This window comes from Lampetra fluviatilis, chromosome 6, assembly GCF_964198595.1.
Source record: "Lampetra fluviatilis chromosome 6, kcLamFluv1.1, whole genome shotgun sequence".
Lineage (NCBI taxonomy): Eukaryota > Metazoa > Chordata > Hyperoartia > Petromyzontiformes > Petromyzontidae > Lampetra > Lampetra fluviatilis.
In genome coordinates, this window is record NC_136280.1 from 12363536 (window position 1) to 12382049 (window position 18514).

The window sequence follows — 18514 nt, forward strand, 5'->3', positions numbered from 1 at the left end:
CCATTATAAGCGCGTGCGAGGGGTTGCGCTGTGCGTTGTGAGGTCCTGCGCTAGAATTGAAGGCGGCCATGCGTGGTGGCTGGCCACCCACCCTCCCACTCACTCACATGCCAGGCAAAGACACAAGTGCACCCTAGCAGCACTTGGCTCCACGGTTCCTTTGCGACTTTCAATACGGCGGTCTTTTATCTTCTTTTATCAAAAAAGTGAGCTGTCCTTCACAGGCACATAAAGCATCCTGTCTTCCGTCTGCTGGCTTTGCCCGCTACAAAGATCCCACGACACTGAGGCGGGAGGGGAGCATTGTGTGCGGTGACATGATCATAAATTGTTTAAAATTTTGGCTTCAGAGGCTACCATTGAACCCAGGTCTATGGGGTAAATAGCTCATTGTGCTGCATAATATCCAACCTAATGTATTACAAAGCTGAAAAAGTATGCACATGTTTTCATTTTTATATATATATACACAAAATAGTTTTATGTTTTACAATAAATCCTATATTGCAAAGGCCAAATCAAAACCGGAAAAATTGTGCATGATGAGTAATCATTTATCGGCGAAAAGTCGGGAGTGAACTCCAGACGGACACACTAGAAACGTGGAATTTCCACCACTGGCTCAATTCCAGAAAAGGCGATGAGCCCTGCCTAATGCAAAGTTTTATAAAGGGGATGCTTACTTTTTTGAAGGCCGCTCCAATGCTGTGGCAATAACGGAGTTGTTCGGCCATACTTCACTGCTGTGGGTCAACGCCGAATAGCGAAAGAGTTGGGAAGCCAGGAGTTGTTCAGATATCACTCGGCACTGATGTTATCCAATGGCAGTTAATCAAACTCAGGTTCGCTGGGTTCGTAGCACATTGTTAACCACCGCACGTACGGTGCAAAAAAAGTGCAACATACATACCACCACCTCACCTCACTGTGAGGCTACTGAGTGGTAAAAGTTTCACACCTAGTCACACACGACAGAGCGTTGAACAGTGCTGTCAACCCCACAATCCATAACCGCAAAAAACTAAGAAGTGGCATTGTCATGGGGCACTAGTCCACTCGGATTCCCTTTCTTAGTTCAAAGTAGACTGCAGTAATATTCCACTATAATCGTAGCGCATTCATATTTAACATGGTGTAATGATGAAATGGCACAGTATCAATTTAGTGAATTGGATACCACGAACCGACACCAGGGCAGTAACCCAAAGTAGGTTTCAAATTTAACCTAACGCTTTTAATTTAAGGTTATCTTCACAGTTGACAGTATATGACAATTACTGTTTATAGCATACATAAAAACACATAGCTAGCACAGAATAAAAATGACAATAATCATGTAAAGCCCTTTGACAATATATTGCTGGATGAAGGCCTCCCCACTATGTATCTAGTTCCATTAAACACGTCATTTTGTTTATCCTGCGTTGACAGCGGTGCACAAGCACAAACAACACATTGGCCAATTACACTGGCTTAACCGATACATATATAATAGGCAACGTTTTTGTTGAAGGGACACTGTCAAAAAGGTCGCCTACTCTATAGTCTTGCTTTCAAGGCCACGCTGTTATTGACGAATGAGTTCAATGCTTTGGTATCTATTGTCCGTACTGAACAGCGGCGGGTTTGTGAACGTGTGAGGCCCAGAGCCACCGACAACCAAACCACCCAGAATGCACCCCATCTCTCGAGTCAGAGCTCAGAAGCTAAGCAGCTTAGAGCCTGCGTGGCGTTGAAAAGGACGACCACCAAGAACAACAAGCAGGTGTAGTAGCCTCGTCGGCGTTGTGGGCAGCAGAGGGCAGTGCTGCCAAATCCACTTTCTTTTTTGGTGTTCCCACCTTCAACCCACACTGACCAGCATGGTGAAGTATGATCAAATAGCCCTCAGTGCTTGCATGGTGTGAGGTTTGACGTCATCCAGCAGTGGATTGATTAATGGGCTTTACACATGCCGGTTTTGATATTGTGTACAAACTCATTATACCCAGAAAGTCAAACTCCGAACCGAGTTTTCGTGCTTAAACAAACGCTGCTGGATAATATTGGTTTCAAAAGCCCAAGAGTTGTGGACTAAAATGTATTTATATATATATACTTGCATGTGGAGACAGAATGAAGCTCTGCTCCTAAATGCTTTTACACAGCAAGTATCTCCACTTCCCAAGTCCCACAAGACATAAATGCCCTCCGAAGAAGCGCGTTCTTCACATGGCCCTCACAATAGTAGTGGTAAAACAACAACAAAACCCATTAAAACCTCAGATCCCTCTTTAATCGGTTCCATTAAACCTGCACGTGCACATCACTGGCTGTTTAATCGCTGCACTGTCATTGCACTGCACCGAGGGTAGGCTCCAATGTGGAGGCCACTCACTGACACGTGTGCACACACACACACAAAAGTTGCTCAAGTATTCTGAAAGAACTGGGAACAGATGCAGCACGCTGTGAGCCACCCGAGTTTAACAAATGCGAGAACGGGTTCTTTTTTTTTACAACAAGTGTTTATTTACAATGTAAATATTGTAAACAAACGCCAACAAGAAGACACCCCGACTCTGTTTGTGGAGCCGACTATTGTCCTTTTTGCCTGGGGCTGTGCTTCAACCACGAGCTTTTGTTGTGTGGTCTCTCCTGTGCCTCTCTGCGTGGCTTCTGTGTCGGCTGTGTGCGTTTGTGTCAGTGGCGGATATTTCAACCTGGGTCTGGGCCTCTCCTGGGTTAACTCGCGCCTTCAATGAATACCTGATGCGATGGAAAATTATATCAGTACTGGGGGAAACAAAGGAGGCCAGGCGTAGGGCATTGGCCACACCAACCCCCTCGTACGCCGCGCTGGCATGAATAGGTGCTCCCTAGCAGCATTTTCCTGCAACAGGATATAAAGCTGTACACCCAAAACTCCCCCCCCCCCCAAAAAAAAAAGCCGAGCGAAACATAACAGGAATCTCAGCATGATGTGCATGTTGAGATGACATCGCCATTTTGCCCAGATTTCCCCCACACAACCCCTGCGATTGGCCCGAACAGATAAAAAGAACAAAGACTAACATTTTAAATTTGGACAGCCAGAAAGACAACAAAGTAACTGCGTACCAGCTTTATCGTTATTAGGACTCCTCAGCAGAGTGGAAATGGCCGCAGGGAGATCTCTGCTATGTGCATCAATGTACGCGCGTGTGTGTGTGCACATATACGTGTTTTGTACGCTTTGTGCAAGTTCTCGTGTGTGTGTGTTTATGCGTGTGCGTGTGTGCGAGGCTCTCTTTTTAGCGCGTGGGATAAATGTGGCTAAAGGCCAGCTTGAGCATTCTCATATGCTCCATCACAATTCCCACTAGGGGACTGCATTTCAAGTGTCAGAGCCCCCCACCGAGCGCATTTATCACAATTTCCACGGAGGAAGCGCCACACGAATACGAGGCCATAGCCTGAATACAAAGTGAGGAAGGTTTTAGAGAGGGGGGGGGTGCAAATGTTTTTCAGGTTGTGGAGTCGTCTCGCGCAGAGATACAAGCTTCACGAGTGGCCTGGGGACGAACCAACAGCACTCGCAATCATGCTCAAGTTTCGCGGAACGCCTTCTTCCTTGTGCAAAATGCCGGCATGTAGAAAAAAAATACACGGGCTTGAGCGGTCGTGCACGGATACCGATGATGCCGATAACTTTCTGCAACACCTACGCGTTGGTGATTATGTGCAAACTTCATATATAGGCGTCCTGCTGGCAGGGTGGCTCTGAAGATCAATTAAAGTTCTTCGTGGAAAAGTGTGCGCTACAGTGTAAAGCAGAATAAGTGCCCGTGAGCACACATCTTGCATGCTAGAGGGCAACCCGTCTGACACGTGGGGTGTGTAGTTTTCACCGAACTTCTAGAGTTTAGTCGAACACTAACACTGACAGAGTCGCCGCTCAGACAAAAATCCCCCGTATAGCCTTAACAGACTGTAGGGGCAAGTGCTGTTAGCGAGACACACACATACATGTGTACATTAAACGTGCCAACCCTACTTTGGATGCATAAGCAAAGAAGAAGAAAACATACCCTATAGAACAGTTACATTTTATGAAAATAAATGATCGGTTTAATCAAAAGTCGTGTCTCCTACAGACCTATGGCAATCACACGCGAGACTGCTGTGGAATGTAGGAGCAGCAAAATAAAAACAGTGACCTCTCATCGTGCAGAGATTGATGGTAGGTAGAGAGAGAGCGTGTGTGTTTTTTGGAGTTGAGCGAGATTGTTCTCCACCGCCCCCCCCCCTCTTCTCTCTGCTTCCGTGGCTCTATGTGTCTTTCCAAAAGGAGCAGCCATCCGTTGAGAGGTGCTGCTGTGCGTGAGTGCCGGCTCCCCGCTGGCTTCAGTGAACCCGGGCTGGGAAGCGGCAAGCGGGCAGGGAGGAAGGGAGGGGAGAGTAAGAGAGAGAGAGAGAGCGGGCAAGGTTGGAGTGCACAGAGGCGAAACTGATGAGAGGGGGGTGGGTGGCATGGGGGCCCCGTTTGTTGTTCGTCGCCAATAACGCTCCGCATGGCACCGCTAACACCTCGCCCCATCTGGGGTCCCGCAAACGCAACAGCACCGTGTGCGCGAGGCAGTGAGACGCACGGGCGATCTCGTGCCCCGAAGCAAGCCGCCACTCGTGTGCATCAATAGGAATAATACGAATAGTGAGGCTGAGGAGGAGAAGGCTGTGCCGTGGAGGATGTGCAGCAGGAAAGGCAGTCGTAGCAGCAGTCTTAGCTACTGCTGAACTTATCACCTACACACCCTAACCTTAAACCCTACCGCCTTAACCACAAACCCTAACCCTGCCCATAACCCCAAAACGCTAACTCCTTAACCCTAACACCTAAACTATTACCACTAACCCTAATCTTCTTGGTTCTTTCGGTGAAGTCACGTAGAAGGGAAATAATAAAATAATAAAAATAAAACATAATAAAATAATTCTCACGACGTTTCGGCCACAACGCAAGCACCCGTCCTCAGGTGAAGAACAGGTCTGTCGGGAAGACAGGGTCTGAATGAAACACCCCAGGCTTGGAGCGTATATTCAAGCTAACCCTAATCGTCTAACTCGTAACCATACACGACTTAAGAAGTGGCACCCCACTCACCCCCCAAATGTTTCATGAACTGAAACCAAAGAAAAGTTTGTTATTGAATGAAAACGTCTTCTCTGCTTGGATACAAATAGTCGTGACTTCCTGATAACGTGCACCATCACCATTGCGACGATTCCGCGTGGAATGCGCTCGAGAGACTCAGCAGTGAAACACGACGACTGTTTTGTGAAGTGCATTATCATTGCGAGGCGGCGAGGAGATGGCATGACAGTGGTGGATTCTTGAATCTGTCTGTGCGTAAAGGTGGTGGGATCTCTTGTGGGAATGCTCAAAATTGGAATTGAACAAACAACGCACCCCTCCCTGACAAAACCTTGAGACTCAGTAGGGACAGTTTTGGCAAATGTTGTATATAGGCACGAAATAATGTTTGTAAAGTATTATAAAATGTTCCCTATTTTTGAATGCATTATGTTTTTTACCATCTGACAAGATTTCTGTATGTTGAACTTCTTTCGCACCGTACGTCCCCAAGCGTGCTCATCGGAGGTGCGGGGGGGGGGCAACAAACTAAACACAAAAGCACATCTATAGAAATCGATGGTGAGCCAAAAGCCGCTGTGAGGATGAGCAGAGCTCACACGATGGAGTGTGCTCCTTGACGAGAGATGTATCCACTGATGTATGGTAAAGGAACCCCCATGAACGGCACGACGTGTTTGCATGTCAGTATCATTTACGGCCCTTTGTCAATCCACTGCTGGATGAAGGTCCCCCCGCCCCCCCCCTGCCCACACACCGTGTCGGTCGTGAGGGTTGCTTGACCGCGCGTCACCAATGCTCGTCAATGCGGGTTGGTGAGGTGGGGAGAGGAGCAGTCCAGGACCAGTTCAAATGTCCCGTATTCGAACTCGGGTCTCGGGGTCCCCATAGTGCGGCTTTTGGCTCACCGTCAGACAAAGACGGTCATTGCAGTGTGCACTTTCAAATTGCATTTCTGCGGCCGTCTGCAACGCCTTTCCTTCCGATTTAAAAAGCCACCGGAGCGATGCACTTTTAAATCTAGATTTAAAGCGAATTTCTTTAGAACGGCTTTTTGCGTTCAGTTTGTCGTCCTTCCATACCATTGTGCGTTTTATTTTTAATTCGACGTATAGTGCATATCGCCAGGTGTAGCATGGATGACAAAGGATGAGAGTGGTGACGGAGTGGAAGCCAACGAGAAGATATGCATCCCGTGGAGATGGAGCAACCGCGTGATTAAGTGAATGTTCAGAAGTGATCTGGATCGTAGCATCGCATGGCCATGAGGAATGGCAAACGGCATGGGGGAGGCTTTATCCAGCAGTGGATGGACCATGGGCGATGCCGGTTAAATGCGTACAGAAAAGACATCGTCGAACAATAGGCTACGAAAAGGACACGGATACCACCATTATTATAGCCATGATACAGCCGACTATCGTTTATGTTCCATTGCTCAGACTTTGAAACGAATAACAACAATAGAAATTCCCCGCTGCCTATTACTAGTAACTACCACAACATTGGTGTAGTCATAAACTGGAAGCTTACACTGCTTCGTCTCTTCTGGCATCTGGCCAGCGCGCCTAAGATGAATGTGCGTCACACAATTAAAGGCTAGAATTCAGCATGTTCATGACAATACTGTGGGAAGGTGCAGCTATGGGGTTGTATGACGACATGGGGGCACGAGAACGGGCTGCTTTTTAACGCCCGTACAATGCACGTAAATGCCAAAAAACGCTCATCAAAAGCCAGCCCAGAGTAGCCGATGGGAGCCCAAATGGCAACAGCAGCAGCACAATGGACCTTTAGGTAATCCCAGTGTCAATAGACACGGGCAGCTGAGAACTCACACCAGGCAAGGTCTGTACACTGCTGTACATGGACACCGTATTGTTCTTCCATACAATGGTCGGAAGAAAAAAATGCGTATCGCTTTCGGGGATGCAAATCTAAACACGTACAGTGGTTTTGTAAATACACGGTGTTTGGAAGTTATTCCGCGTGACGTGTGGTCAACGTTTGCTCGACTATTAATCGATAAATTACAAATCCGCGTCGGCGGTAATTACGCGCACACGCGCGCAAAGTTATTGCATAAACAAACTTGTGTAAATATTGTGAGAAGGGCGCATCTGCATCTGCCGCAGTTCCATGATATTTATACAAAACATACGCGACGAATGCCATCCATGCGATTGACCAAATGGTGGATCAACGTATGGAGCACGTGCATTCTGTAAAAGTGGCCTTATGAATGAAGCGGAACAACTGACGGCCACAACGAACTATTGAAGAGTTATCGAAAAAAGTAACAAAAACTTAAAATAATAAGGATGAAAAGTAAAGTATTCTGTTAAACAGCCAGAGCTGGGTGGAACAGTGACTGCTCGCCGCCTTTATAAGCGCATAAAGGCTCATTGTGCGCTCCTTTAGATCACTAGACGACACCCCCCCCCCTTCCAAAAGACATACCCCGTGGAGATCGCCTCTCGGGCCAGTCTGCACACAAATACAAAGATCCCCCGTAAAGGCTTAACAGACTGTTGGGGCAAGTGCTGTCAGCGAGCACCCTACGAATACCGCCACGACGCACGAGGGGGTGGGTGGCCAGCACCACGCCCGGCCTCATTTGTCTCCCTAAAGGCGACGTTAAAACGCCGCGCCAGGTACTCATTTGAGGCTGAGTCGACCTCGGGGATAAGTCCATGGCCGCTTCAGATAATCGTCCCCGGTGTTGGCCGTGCGATGGAAACGAATTCGGGTTGCCGGGTTCGTGGGTCACCGCTCCGCGCACGCGTGCGCTCTAACTCCCACGCACTCACGCGCAGAGGCAAGTTCCGTTACTGTTAGCGAGCACCCACGTTGAAAAAGGCTGCGTTGATCCGAAGCCAACAACCTCCACGCTCGCGCGCGCAACGCTCTCCCCGCATGTTGTCTTTGTAGATCCGCACAGTTGCTGTCGTTCGCACACCGTTTTACCAGGCAGGATTCACCCCATGTCACGGCCGAGTCTACCTAGGCGGTGGCCACGCGCGAGTTGTCACATCGCATGTTCCACGTTCGCGCGGAGAGGAACGATGATGGAGCGGTTGGAAATCGCATGCACACGCACACCTACGCCGCGTTGTAAAACTTATCGCGTGTTTTTCTTTTTCCGCGATGGGGGGAGGAGGTGACGAGGGCGATGGGGGTCGAGGCGGAGACGTTTTTGGTGGTGGAGGGGGTGGGGTGGTGGAGGGGGTTTGGGGTGGGTGGGGCATTTTCAGAAGAGCGTAAAGTATCAGCAAAAGAGAAGACAAGGAAGGATGGAAGCGAGCGAGGGTGGGTGGGAGTGGTGTTGGGTTGGGTGATGGTGATGACGGGGGTTGGTTCGCTGGCTCGGTGTGCGCCCAGGGGAGTGGGGAGGGTCGTTGTGGTGGTGGTGCAGGCGGAGCACGGGGAGGAGAACTGCACTGGGCTGGGGGGCTGCGAGAGGGAATAGAAAAAGGGACTGAAATCGAAATTGGTCACGCCGAGGCGGCTTTGTGCGCGCATTGATCGCCGGCTATTAGCGACCGAGAAGCCCGCGCGCCATTCGTCGGGTGTGAATGCAGCCCGACCTTTTAAAGCGGCCGCCGCTTCCACCGCGAACGTTGTGGCCACAGAAGAAGCACTATTTATTGTTGCTGGAGGGAGGAGGGGGAGGCAGAAAAGCAGGGTGGGGACAGCCCCGTGGGCTTGGAGGAGGGGGAGGGAGACGCGCACTCAAACCCATCATGCGCGCTAACTTTTACGCACTGCCTGCGCGCACTTTTGTATACTCAGTGCTGAACGCTAACTAGTTGAGAGCGTTGGTCAGACACTGCCGCACACGCGCGCGCACGCGGGGTACACGAGGCGACCCCAGTTGAGAGAGGTGCGCGCGCGTTCACGCCCAGAGAGGAGGACGACGACACGCGGCACGGAAAATGCTGCGCTCCCTCGGTGGCTCCTGGGCGCCCGTGCCTCTGGCCCTGCTCCTCATCCACTGCGCGCGACTCAACGCGGCGTTGTCCGACACCGAGCGGACCTCTTTGGGCCGAGAGCAAGAGCAGCAGCAACAACAACCACAGCACCAACACCTGCAGCAACAGCAGCAGCAGCAGTTCCAACAGGGCAGGTGTCAGCCAATCGTGATCCCCATGTGCCTGGGCATCGGCTACAACACCACGCGGCTGCCCAACTCGCTGGGACACGAGGAGCAGCAGGAGGCCGCCATCAAGCTGCACGAGTTCGCGCCGCTCGTCGAATACGGCTGCCACGTGCACCTGCGCTTCTTCCTGTGCTCCGTGTACGCGCCCATGTGCAGCGAGCAGGTGTCGCAGCCCATCCCGGCGTGCCGGCCCATGTGCCGCGCCGTGCGCCAGCGATGCGCGCCCGTGCTCGAGCAGTTCGGCTTCGGTTGGCCCGACGCGCTCGACTGCGCCCGCTTGCCAACGCGCCACGACCCCAGCGCCTTGTGCATGGAGGCGCCGGCGGCGGATGACGATGAAGGAGGTGGAGGAGGAGGTGGAGGAACCGGTGCGGCAGGTGGAGGTGAACCTCATGACCGACTCCCACTGGCGCCGCTGGCACCTCCGCTCCACGGCGGCGGCGGCAGCAGCCACCCGCAGCACACGGGGTCTCCGAACCAGGGCGCGCAGCCACCCGGCGGCAGGGCGTCCGTGCCGTCTTCGTACAAGCCCACCATCAACGTGGGTCGCGGCGACGACAGCAAGGGCGTCCAGCCTCACCCGCCTCCCCCCAGAAGCGGGTCCCCGACGTCGTGCGAGAACCCCAGCAAGTTCCACTACGTGGAGCGCAGCGAGTCGTGCGCGCCGCGCTGCGGGCCCGACATGGACGTGTACTGGAGCGGCGCCGACAAGCGGTTCGCGTCGGTGTGGCTCGCCGTGTGGTCCGCGCTTTGCTTCGCCTCCAGCGCCTTCACCGTGCTCACCTTCGCCATCGACTCGTCGCGCTTCCAGTACCCGGAGAGGCCCATCATCTTCCTCTCCATGTGCTACTGCCTGCACTCGGTGGCATTCCTCGTGCGCCTGTTCGCCGGCGCGTCCAGCATCGCGTGCGACCAAGACAGCGGCAGTGCGTACATCATCCAGGCGGGCCTCGAGAGCACCGGCTGCACCCTGGTCTTCTTGCTGCTCTACTACTTTGGCATGGCTGCGTCCGTCTGGTGGGTCGTGCTCACTTTCACGTGGTTCCTGGCTGCCGGCATCAAGTGGGGGCACGAGGCGATCGAGGCCAAGAGCAGCTACTTCCACCTGGCCGCCTGGGCGCTTCCAGCCGTGCAGACCATCGTGATCCTGGGCCTACGCAAGGTCCGCTCTCCTTAATTCCATCTTCTGGTGTTAGTGAAGGTTTATCCTGCGTGATGTTTCGTGGGATTTGCTGATGTTATGTGTCCCTCCCCTGTCATGGCAGTTTGCTTCTTGTCAAATGTTTTATGCTGTCGTATACTGGGTGTCAAGATCAATGGTGAAAAATAAGGTCATTCTTTATATATTTGATGATTGGTCTATGAAGTATCAAATCCAACTACAGTCCATGTTTTGCCCATTGCGGTCGTGTGCATTATCTATCTGATGATATTAATTACTTGGGCTTGCACTCTACGTATATATACTGTATATTAATACGTTTACAGTCTTTTTTTGTGTGTCCCAGCTCTTCCTTGAACAAGATATTCGTTCTCACTGGGCTGTCATCTGGTTATAGGGTTGTCACTTTATAATGGAGTTAAAATAGGTATTAATGACAGTTTATTTGTGTGACATTTATAGAAGCTTGAAGATCATGTACAACGTTTTAGTTTCAGAATGTCACTTTAACTTCCCATCCATGCCTAAAATCTTTAGAGTAGAGACCTCACTCATCTGCTGTGCTCTCATCTTTACCACACACACACACACGTGTCTGGTGATACGTGTCTACAACTCGTCGACATGTCTAACACCAAACCCATGTTGCCACCGTGTCCGCATCAAGGTTGCAGGCGAGGAGCTCACGGGCCTGTGCTACGTGGGCGGACTCATGAGCCCCAACGCGCTGGCGGGGTTCGTGATCGTCCCTCTCACCTGCTACCTCATCCTGGGCACGTCGTTCATCCTGGCCGGGCTCGTCGCACTCTTCGACATCCGCCGCGTGATGCGCACGGGCGGCACGGACACGGAGAAACTCGAGAAACTCATGGTGAAGATCGGCGTCTTCTCCGTGCTCTATTCCGTGCCGGCCACCTGCGTCATCGCCTGCTACTTCTACGAATGGTACAACGCTGATAGCTGGAGGACCCTTGCAGTGGCCTCCAAGTGCAGGGCTGCGCAGGGCAACCAGACGCCCGACTGCACGGCCGTCCAGTCCATCCCCTCCATCGAGGTGTACCTGCTCAAGGTGTTCATGTCACTGGTGGTGGGCATCACCAGCGGCATGTGGATCTGGAGCTCTAAGACGCTGCAGTCGTGGCAGATGCTCTGGAACAAAAAGTTGTCTCGGCAGACCGGGCGCAAGGGGGGAGTGCATTACAAGTCTCCCTCGCTTGCCGTACATGTGCCTCCCGGCCACCCAGAGACCATAGCCGAACAGCCAGCATTTGTCTAACAAGCTCGTGGCGTCTTGTGTCTGCCACTTCTGTAGATTGCTATACAATATACATAAATATATATATATATGCGTGTGCCCTACTGCATGTAAAATTGACACTGAAACCACTACACTACAGGGCATATAAACCTACCAGCGGACCGTACGTGCAGCTGATACGTGCAAACGCTTTGAAGTGACAAGCGTGTGTGCATGTATTTCTGGAAGACTGATGCAGCAATTTGCAGCCGTGCACTGCGTGCGATGGGTGCAAAAAATAACGCACAATTGTGCATATTGATTGTGCAAATTGAGATTTTGTTTTCCTTTGGTCCGATTGTCTTGGAAATGTCACGTGCTCAAGATGCCCCCCTCGGTTGGGCTCTTCTCTTAAGCACCAGCACAGGCGTCTCGATGAAAACAGGGCTCTAAATGGTGTATCTACCGAATGCCACGTCATTTTTTTACAAATTTATACAAACAAGTGTTATGTGTTACGATTATGTTTTTTTAAGGTATCCAGAATGATAAATGTGTGGGGGGTGGGGGCGGAACGACACAACAAATTAACACGTGGCGTATTGTGATGCCCCCCAAATGTAAGTACTAACGATACAGAGTCATAGAATTTATTTAGAGATCGTTATATTGGAAAATATTATTAAAAGTGCGAGCCCATGTGTAGCTTAAACATCCGATTACAAATGTGGTACAGGCAATACAATTATCAAAATGTTTTGCCTGTACAACATTTATATAGTGCGTCTGTATAATATTCTGAGCCTTTTACAAAAAAAAAACACAGCCTAAATTGTATTCATGCGTGTATTTAAAAGTAATGCAATACCACAACCCGAAGGTAACAGACACATCTGGTTTGTACTGAACTCCAGAATCTGGTAGACATTTAGTGAATGAGTAAATAATCTCCTGTTTTGGAAACTACACACAGTGTATCTTGCAGGGGCATTTAAAATGTGTACCATATTTACAGTTTCGACTTGACCTCGAGGCTTAAAGGTACAATTTATCATCAGGAACGTGGAGGTAAATTATAGATTCCAGATTGTGCCTTTTCGAGACCAGACATTTTGTATTGCTTTTGTCCAAACAGTTTGGACAAGATTTAAGAGACTTTTTTTCGTAAGTTTTTACACTTTCTTACGATGAGTGGGTTGGACAAACCTATTACATTCGCAAAAGAGGTTACACGTTTAGAATTGCGGACGACGTTTTTTACAGACACAGTGTTTTCTTAACAATTGTCATGAAGTGCGCCATAATACAAGGCAGCGATGTGGTATTAGCCTTAAACTTTCGTATGTTTTTTGAACTTCGTTCGCACCGTGTGTAGCCAACCGTGCTAAATGGAGGTGCGTGCGCTGAGATTTGCTGTAGCAACATAATTGCGGCAATGGGTGAATCGGAAATCTTGCTTTGCGGGATGGTTACGAGACCATACAAACATCACCAATGCCGTTTAAATGCGCCGAGTCATTGCAAATAACCCAACGTGGCCATTCTTTGCAAACCACAGCCGAACTTTGTCGTAAAGGATAAAACAAGCTAATTATGTTTTTCTCGTTTGGCCACCTACCACTCAGAATGCCTCACTGGAAATGAGCGCATTAGCAACTAACACTCGTATAAGGAAGCAATTTAATATTAGACGAATGCTCTGAACGTGCATCAAGGTCAGACAAACTAATATTCTAACAAGTAAAAGTGAATAACCCATCCACTAATATATGCAGGCTAAAAACGAAATATATAACTTAAATACATATTACCGTGCGCCTATGACCTAATCACCAGAAATGGTGCCCAAACTCTTCAGAGTTTAGCCTGGATAGTGTTTGGGTGGACGAACATGCAAAAACAGGTGTCATAGGCTGTGGTGGGCAGCAGAGGGTTGTGCAGTCCTCTATACTGTACTGTACTACCACGTCTATGCTCCCCGACTTCTCTAACCCACACTGACGAGAGTGGTAACGTTCTGTCAAATCTGCCTCATGGCTTGCGAAGGCCCTCGCGAAGCAGTGGATTGACAAGGGGGCCGTACGCGTACATCTTGCCAAGCATCATCGTGCCTTTTTATGCATAACTGTTTGGTATGTAAACGATGTGTTATTTGATGGAGATCGTGCAACTCAGTTCGTGTACAAGTGTACACGGCCCATGGTGGGCAGCGATTCAGGGTGGTGATGATGATCAAGGTGTTGTGAACCCAAAGACCTTTTGTCTCTTGATGTTGAAAGGCGGGCAGCTCCAACACAGCTGCACACCAATGGGATTGCTAATGTCCTCTGGAGTACTGTGATGTTAAAAGGATAATTTATAACACGACTTCTCACTGCCAAATCGGATCGTAACAAAACAATGGCAGTGTAAAATAGATTAAGGTGCAGGCTTGCAATTTCTTATGCACACCACTGCTTATGGAAGGTGCCACACGAGAGGGAGCTCTTGTCAGCTCCTCTGGGGTAGCCTACTCTTCAACGCTGGCCAGATGTCAATAACAGATGTGTGAGTACTCCACTTTGAATTGGAAGACACGTCACCGCAATTTAGTGATCAACGTCCTCCCCTTTGTGAGTGGCTCTACAGGTTGTGACTGATTAATTTCACATTCACGTTCTCTGTCGCTGGATAGAGGTGATGCGTGAGACGCTGATCATCTGTGAGATCTAACACGGCAGTAACCACTCCAGCTATCCGAGTTTGAATTTGCCAATCATGTGTGCAAGTACAGTACAGTGATTAAGCAGGCAACGTGTTCAGGGTATAGGAGCCGATTCAGGTGTTAGCATGAACTGATTTTCTGTCGAATTAACGGATGAAAATTGACAAAACTGACAGAAAATCGTGTTAATTTGCCATTTTGTTTTTCTCCTACCAATTATTCGCAGGAAATTTCTCCTCGCGATTCATGTCACAGAAGTTGGAGAATTTAATCTCAATTGACTGCAAACGTGGCACTGAGATGTGCGTGGATGAGGCAGCTCCTCTGCCTTGGCTTCCTCTCTTGCTTTTAACGCTCGGCACGTGAAGACCACAGAGTCAACAATCAGCTCTTTTTACATCTTACTCATCTCTCATTTTAAAACCCCCCCACACGCTAACTGCAACTGGTTAAAGCTATGACGAGATCACAGGTGGTTTTTCCACAGACATTACAGAAGGCGTGGGTGGTGCGCAAGTCATGTCCTGTATGTGCCGGTGTGCATTTTGCGCGTCTGTCGACAGTCACCGTTCTCTCCTGCACTCACAGCAGCGGATGCCTTTAGAAATTGTTTCCTTGACTCAACTCCTGTTACAGCAAATGACATCTGCTGTTGTTGAAATGCTGTGAGTCTTTCAGTTTGACTCACGGCTTATTGGCAGTAGAATGTGTGCTCATGGTAATGAATCATTATCATCATCGTCGTCGTCATCATCAAAACTATTGAGGTTTCATTGCATTTTTGTTGCTAGCATAAACAGCCCTGGACGTGGTGACATTTGTATCTTGATCCTGATCTCTTGTTATTAATGACCATGTTTCTGATCCATATGTGAAATCAAAAACCGATCTGTAACAGAAGAATCGGTGCAAGCCGGAAAGTCATCAGTTTCAAACAATTATTACTGCCTTTTGCTACAGAGTGAGTACTCTTGTTTAAAAAAAAAAAAACTTTTTAAATTATATTTTTAAACAAATTACTGGTATCACATCCTTATTTCGCATGTTTTATTTCATATGAGATTTTTTTTTTAAAGTCACCTTCGTAGTCCAGACTGGTGGCACACCCTGCACCTTTGGCGCATAGCAAGTCACGGTTGTCAAAAAATGTAGCCCACTTCGAATGTACAGCTTGAAACTTACGCCAGCAAAAAGCATCCATTCATCTCATATTGCTGAGGCTCCAAAAAAATTCGCCGCAGACAAACTGTTGGCCGTACATCGAGACTTGTTCAGTTTCTCACTCTCTATTTGCATGTCAGATTGTGGCCTCAGTTCGTTGACGATTGTGACATGCCACGTCAAAGGTACTAAGTGGTGCGGCACCACATACCACAGACGACGACGAGTATCGTCTCCGCAGGCAACATTTTAATGCTCCCACTTATTAAGTCACTCAACACCACTTACGACAGGGTGTGCGCACATTCGGCCCATTTTTTTAGGTTTTATAACTGAAATTTGTAACCCTCGTGGTTTGACCAAATATACCGTGTTCTTCTATACGTTGAGATTGGGGACACGATGCTTTGATGTTTGATGTACGCTTTGAAAACATGCAATTATATGATCAGGATTGCTGCAGTCGGCACCACTTAAGACACAGAGTGGAGAAAGTCTACAACTGGAGCACTGTTATTATAGTACGCTGTTGTAGCCTTGTCATTTGTTCAAAAAAAAATAGTGCCACATGATCTAAGATATTCAGAAATGTAATTGACGGCGCATATGCTTGTTTTGATATGAAACAGTGACATTACTATGGCATTAAATTTAAAAACATTTTCCATTCGGTCATATGATATCTTGCAGGGAAAATACCTTTGTTGAAACAATGGTCAAGTTTCTTTAATCCGCCCCTTGCCTCTGTCCACCCAGCAGAATACATGATTACACCACAGTTAGTCGATGGCAGGTCATGTGTATTGAGTTGATGTGTGGGCTCTCGCACTGCTTCCAATGACGTCTAGGCAGCGTGGAAGAGTAGGCCAAATACGATCTAGAGGGGCTCTCTAATTGAGGAGCTTCCACTAACAGTGGCGTGGGCATGACATTGCAGGGCTGAAATGTTACCTCTTATTTTGTTTGAAAAGGGCTATTGACATCCATTACTATTTTCAGTACACACATGGTATTTAAGTATATTTGCAAAAAAGCTAAAACTCCGTAAAAAGGGATTGCATTGCACGATAACACATCATTTGAATTTCGTGTAATTCAGCAAGGCCTTCCAGTAACGATCGTTTGTTCCTGTGGAAATTTCGTAAGCAATTGACATGCAATATTTTTACAATACACGGTTATGTTGCGTTTTCCTCTATGAGAGTGGATACATGAAGATATGGGTGCACATTAAATTACTTTGTATCCAGGACATCGAAGGGCACACACACACAAAAGGCAAATGCTGGTAGCTGCTTTTGATGTTCTCATACATTACGCTCATCTCAACACTAACTTTAACTTAGTGTACAAATGTTGTGTGGGGGGGGGGGGATTGTCCTTAAAGAGCTACAAATATCGATAAAGAGATCTATTTTGTGTTACGCCAAGAAATGGCCAAAGTATGTTGATTTCATCAAAACAGGGATAGTATTTTTGTTTTTAAGGTTCAGATGAAGATTGCAGAATGGGCTGCTGAATAAGTAGATTGCACATTGACGTCACATTACAGTCAGTGGTATCACTTGCGCATATCGCGTGAGACTGAAAAACGTTGATGCCCCAAAACTCTTTGGTCTCAGAAACATGTGGTCGCAAGCTTGGTCTGTCCGCTGCTTGACAGTGTGCGCGTCCACATTAATTAAAGGTGAGCTGATATATACGATTTTCATTCAGCAGAAGCGGCAAATGTGAGCCGCATTCAGATCACAGTTCAAACACACAGCCTTTGTATATTAAACGCATTCTGCTCACACAGATGAAACGCATATGCTTTTCATTCAGTTCTCACATGTTTTAATTTTACTTGGAAATTTTGCTCAAGTGCATCATTCGATGATGGCTGGTCTGTAAAAGGTAGCCTGTGCGCTCACGGGCATTTTTTGCCTGGAGAAACTGGCAAATTGAGGACGATGCCTATAGAATAGATAGCCCTACGGTCACGTGATGCCATGGGCTTTGTTTTGAGCCACTCGTATTTATTGAGGACATTAAGGTCCTGCAACAGTGCTGCCTTGCAGTGAACACGTGGCAGGTTAGTAGCCAATGCCGAGCTTGTTCCATTTACTAATAACAAGTGTGTACATTCTTTTTAAAATATTAAACAACAAATGGTGTTATCGCTTCGGCAACTGTGCACGAATCAACAAACAATACAAACTCCAACGCAGCCGTCAATCACACTGCACCGAAGAGGAAACAACATTTAACAACATATAATAAGTGACATTTCGCGCAATGGCCCTTCATCTATTGTGAATATTTTCCCCCTTTTGGGAAATATGGATATATTATCCCCACATTTGTTGCTGGTGGGGTTTGTTTTTGTTTAACCGCTCTAGCTTAGAAAGTGCATAAAGTACTCGTGGTTGAGCTGACTCAGTCCCGAGTTCTCTCCGTAAGCTGGTGTTATTATAGGGCCATGTATAATAATAGCTCATTTAACACGTTTTTTCCTCCTTTAAAAACTAAAAATGTTTTATGTTGGTATTAAAATACTGTATTGTACATTGCTTCAAATGCCTTGTTGGATAAATTGCTATATTTATAATAAAATCATATTTTCAAAGTAAACTGTTTTGAAGCGCCTTAACATCGTTCCGATCCAGTGCTGTTTGAAACATCGACGGTCGCGCTATGTTTAGATCTGTACCTCATTTGCTTATTTTTTTGCTCAAAAAGCAGCGCTGCTAAGCCATGTAGAACCGTGGTTTTGTTTTAAACGCAATTGGTGCCCCACCACTTGGTAAAACAGCATTCCAATACAGCGCTTTGAAGTCACGCCACGCTGTGTTTAGTTTTACGCATATTTTGCGTATCTCGCGAGTTCACAGTCCAAACCAGCGCTGCGAATGCACGTCTACACCTGTTTATATGACGATTAGAGAGACAGGCAGCCGCGGGTTACCTCACGGACTGTGATGAATGGTGGCGTTATT

At 48.0% G+C, this 18514-nt stretch overlaps 1 protein-coding gene across 1 annotated transcript; it reads left to right on the top strand.

Annotated features, from left to right (window-relative positions):
• Positions 1-8432: 8432 nt before the first annotated feature.
• Positions 8433-18096, top strand: LOC144933146 (frizzled-9-like). Its single transcript, XM_078857736.1, has 2 exons — positions 8433-10434; positions 11102-18096. Exons 1-2 carry the CDS (start codon positions 9049-9051, stop codon positions 11708-11710), a joined length of 1995 nt encoding a protein of 664 aa, XP_078713862.1. The 5' UTR covers positions 8433-9048; the 3' UTR covers positions 11711-18096.
• Positions 18097-18514: the final 418 nt, after the last annotated feature.

What these genes read in the sequence shown, in the direction of transcription:
- LOC144933146 (XM_078857736.1), top strand. Translation starts at nt 9,049, where the DNA reads ATGCTGCGCTCCCTCGGTGGCTCCTGGGCGCCCGTGCCTCTGGCCCTG. An exon ending in TGATCCTGGGCCTACGCAAG is followed by an intron (nt 10,435 to 11,101) that starts GTCCGCTCTCCT and finishes GTCCGCATCAAG; the next exon opens with GTTGCAGGCGAGGAGCTCAC.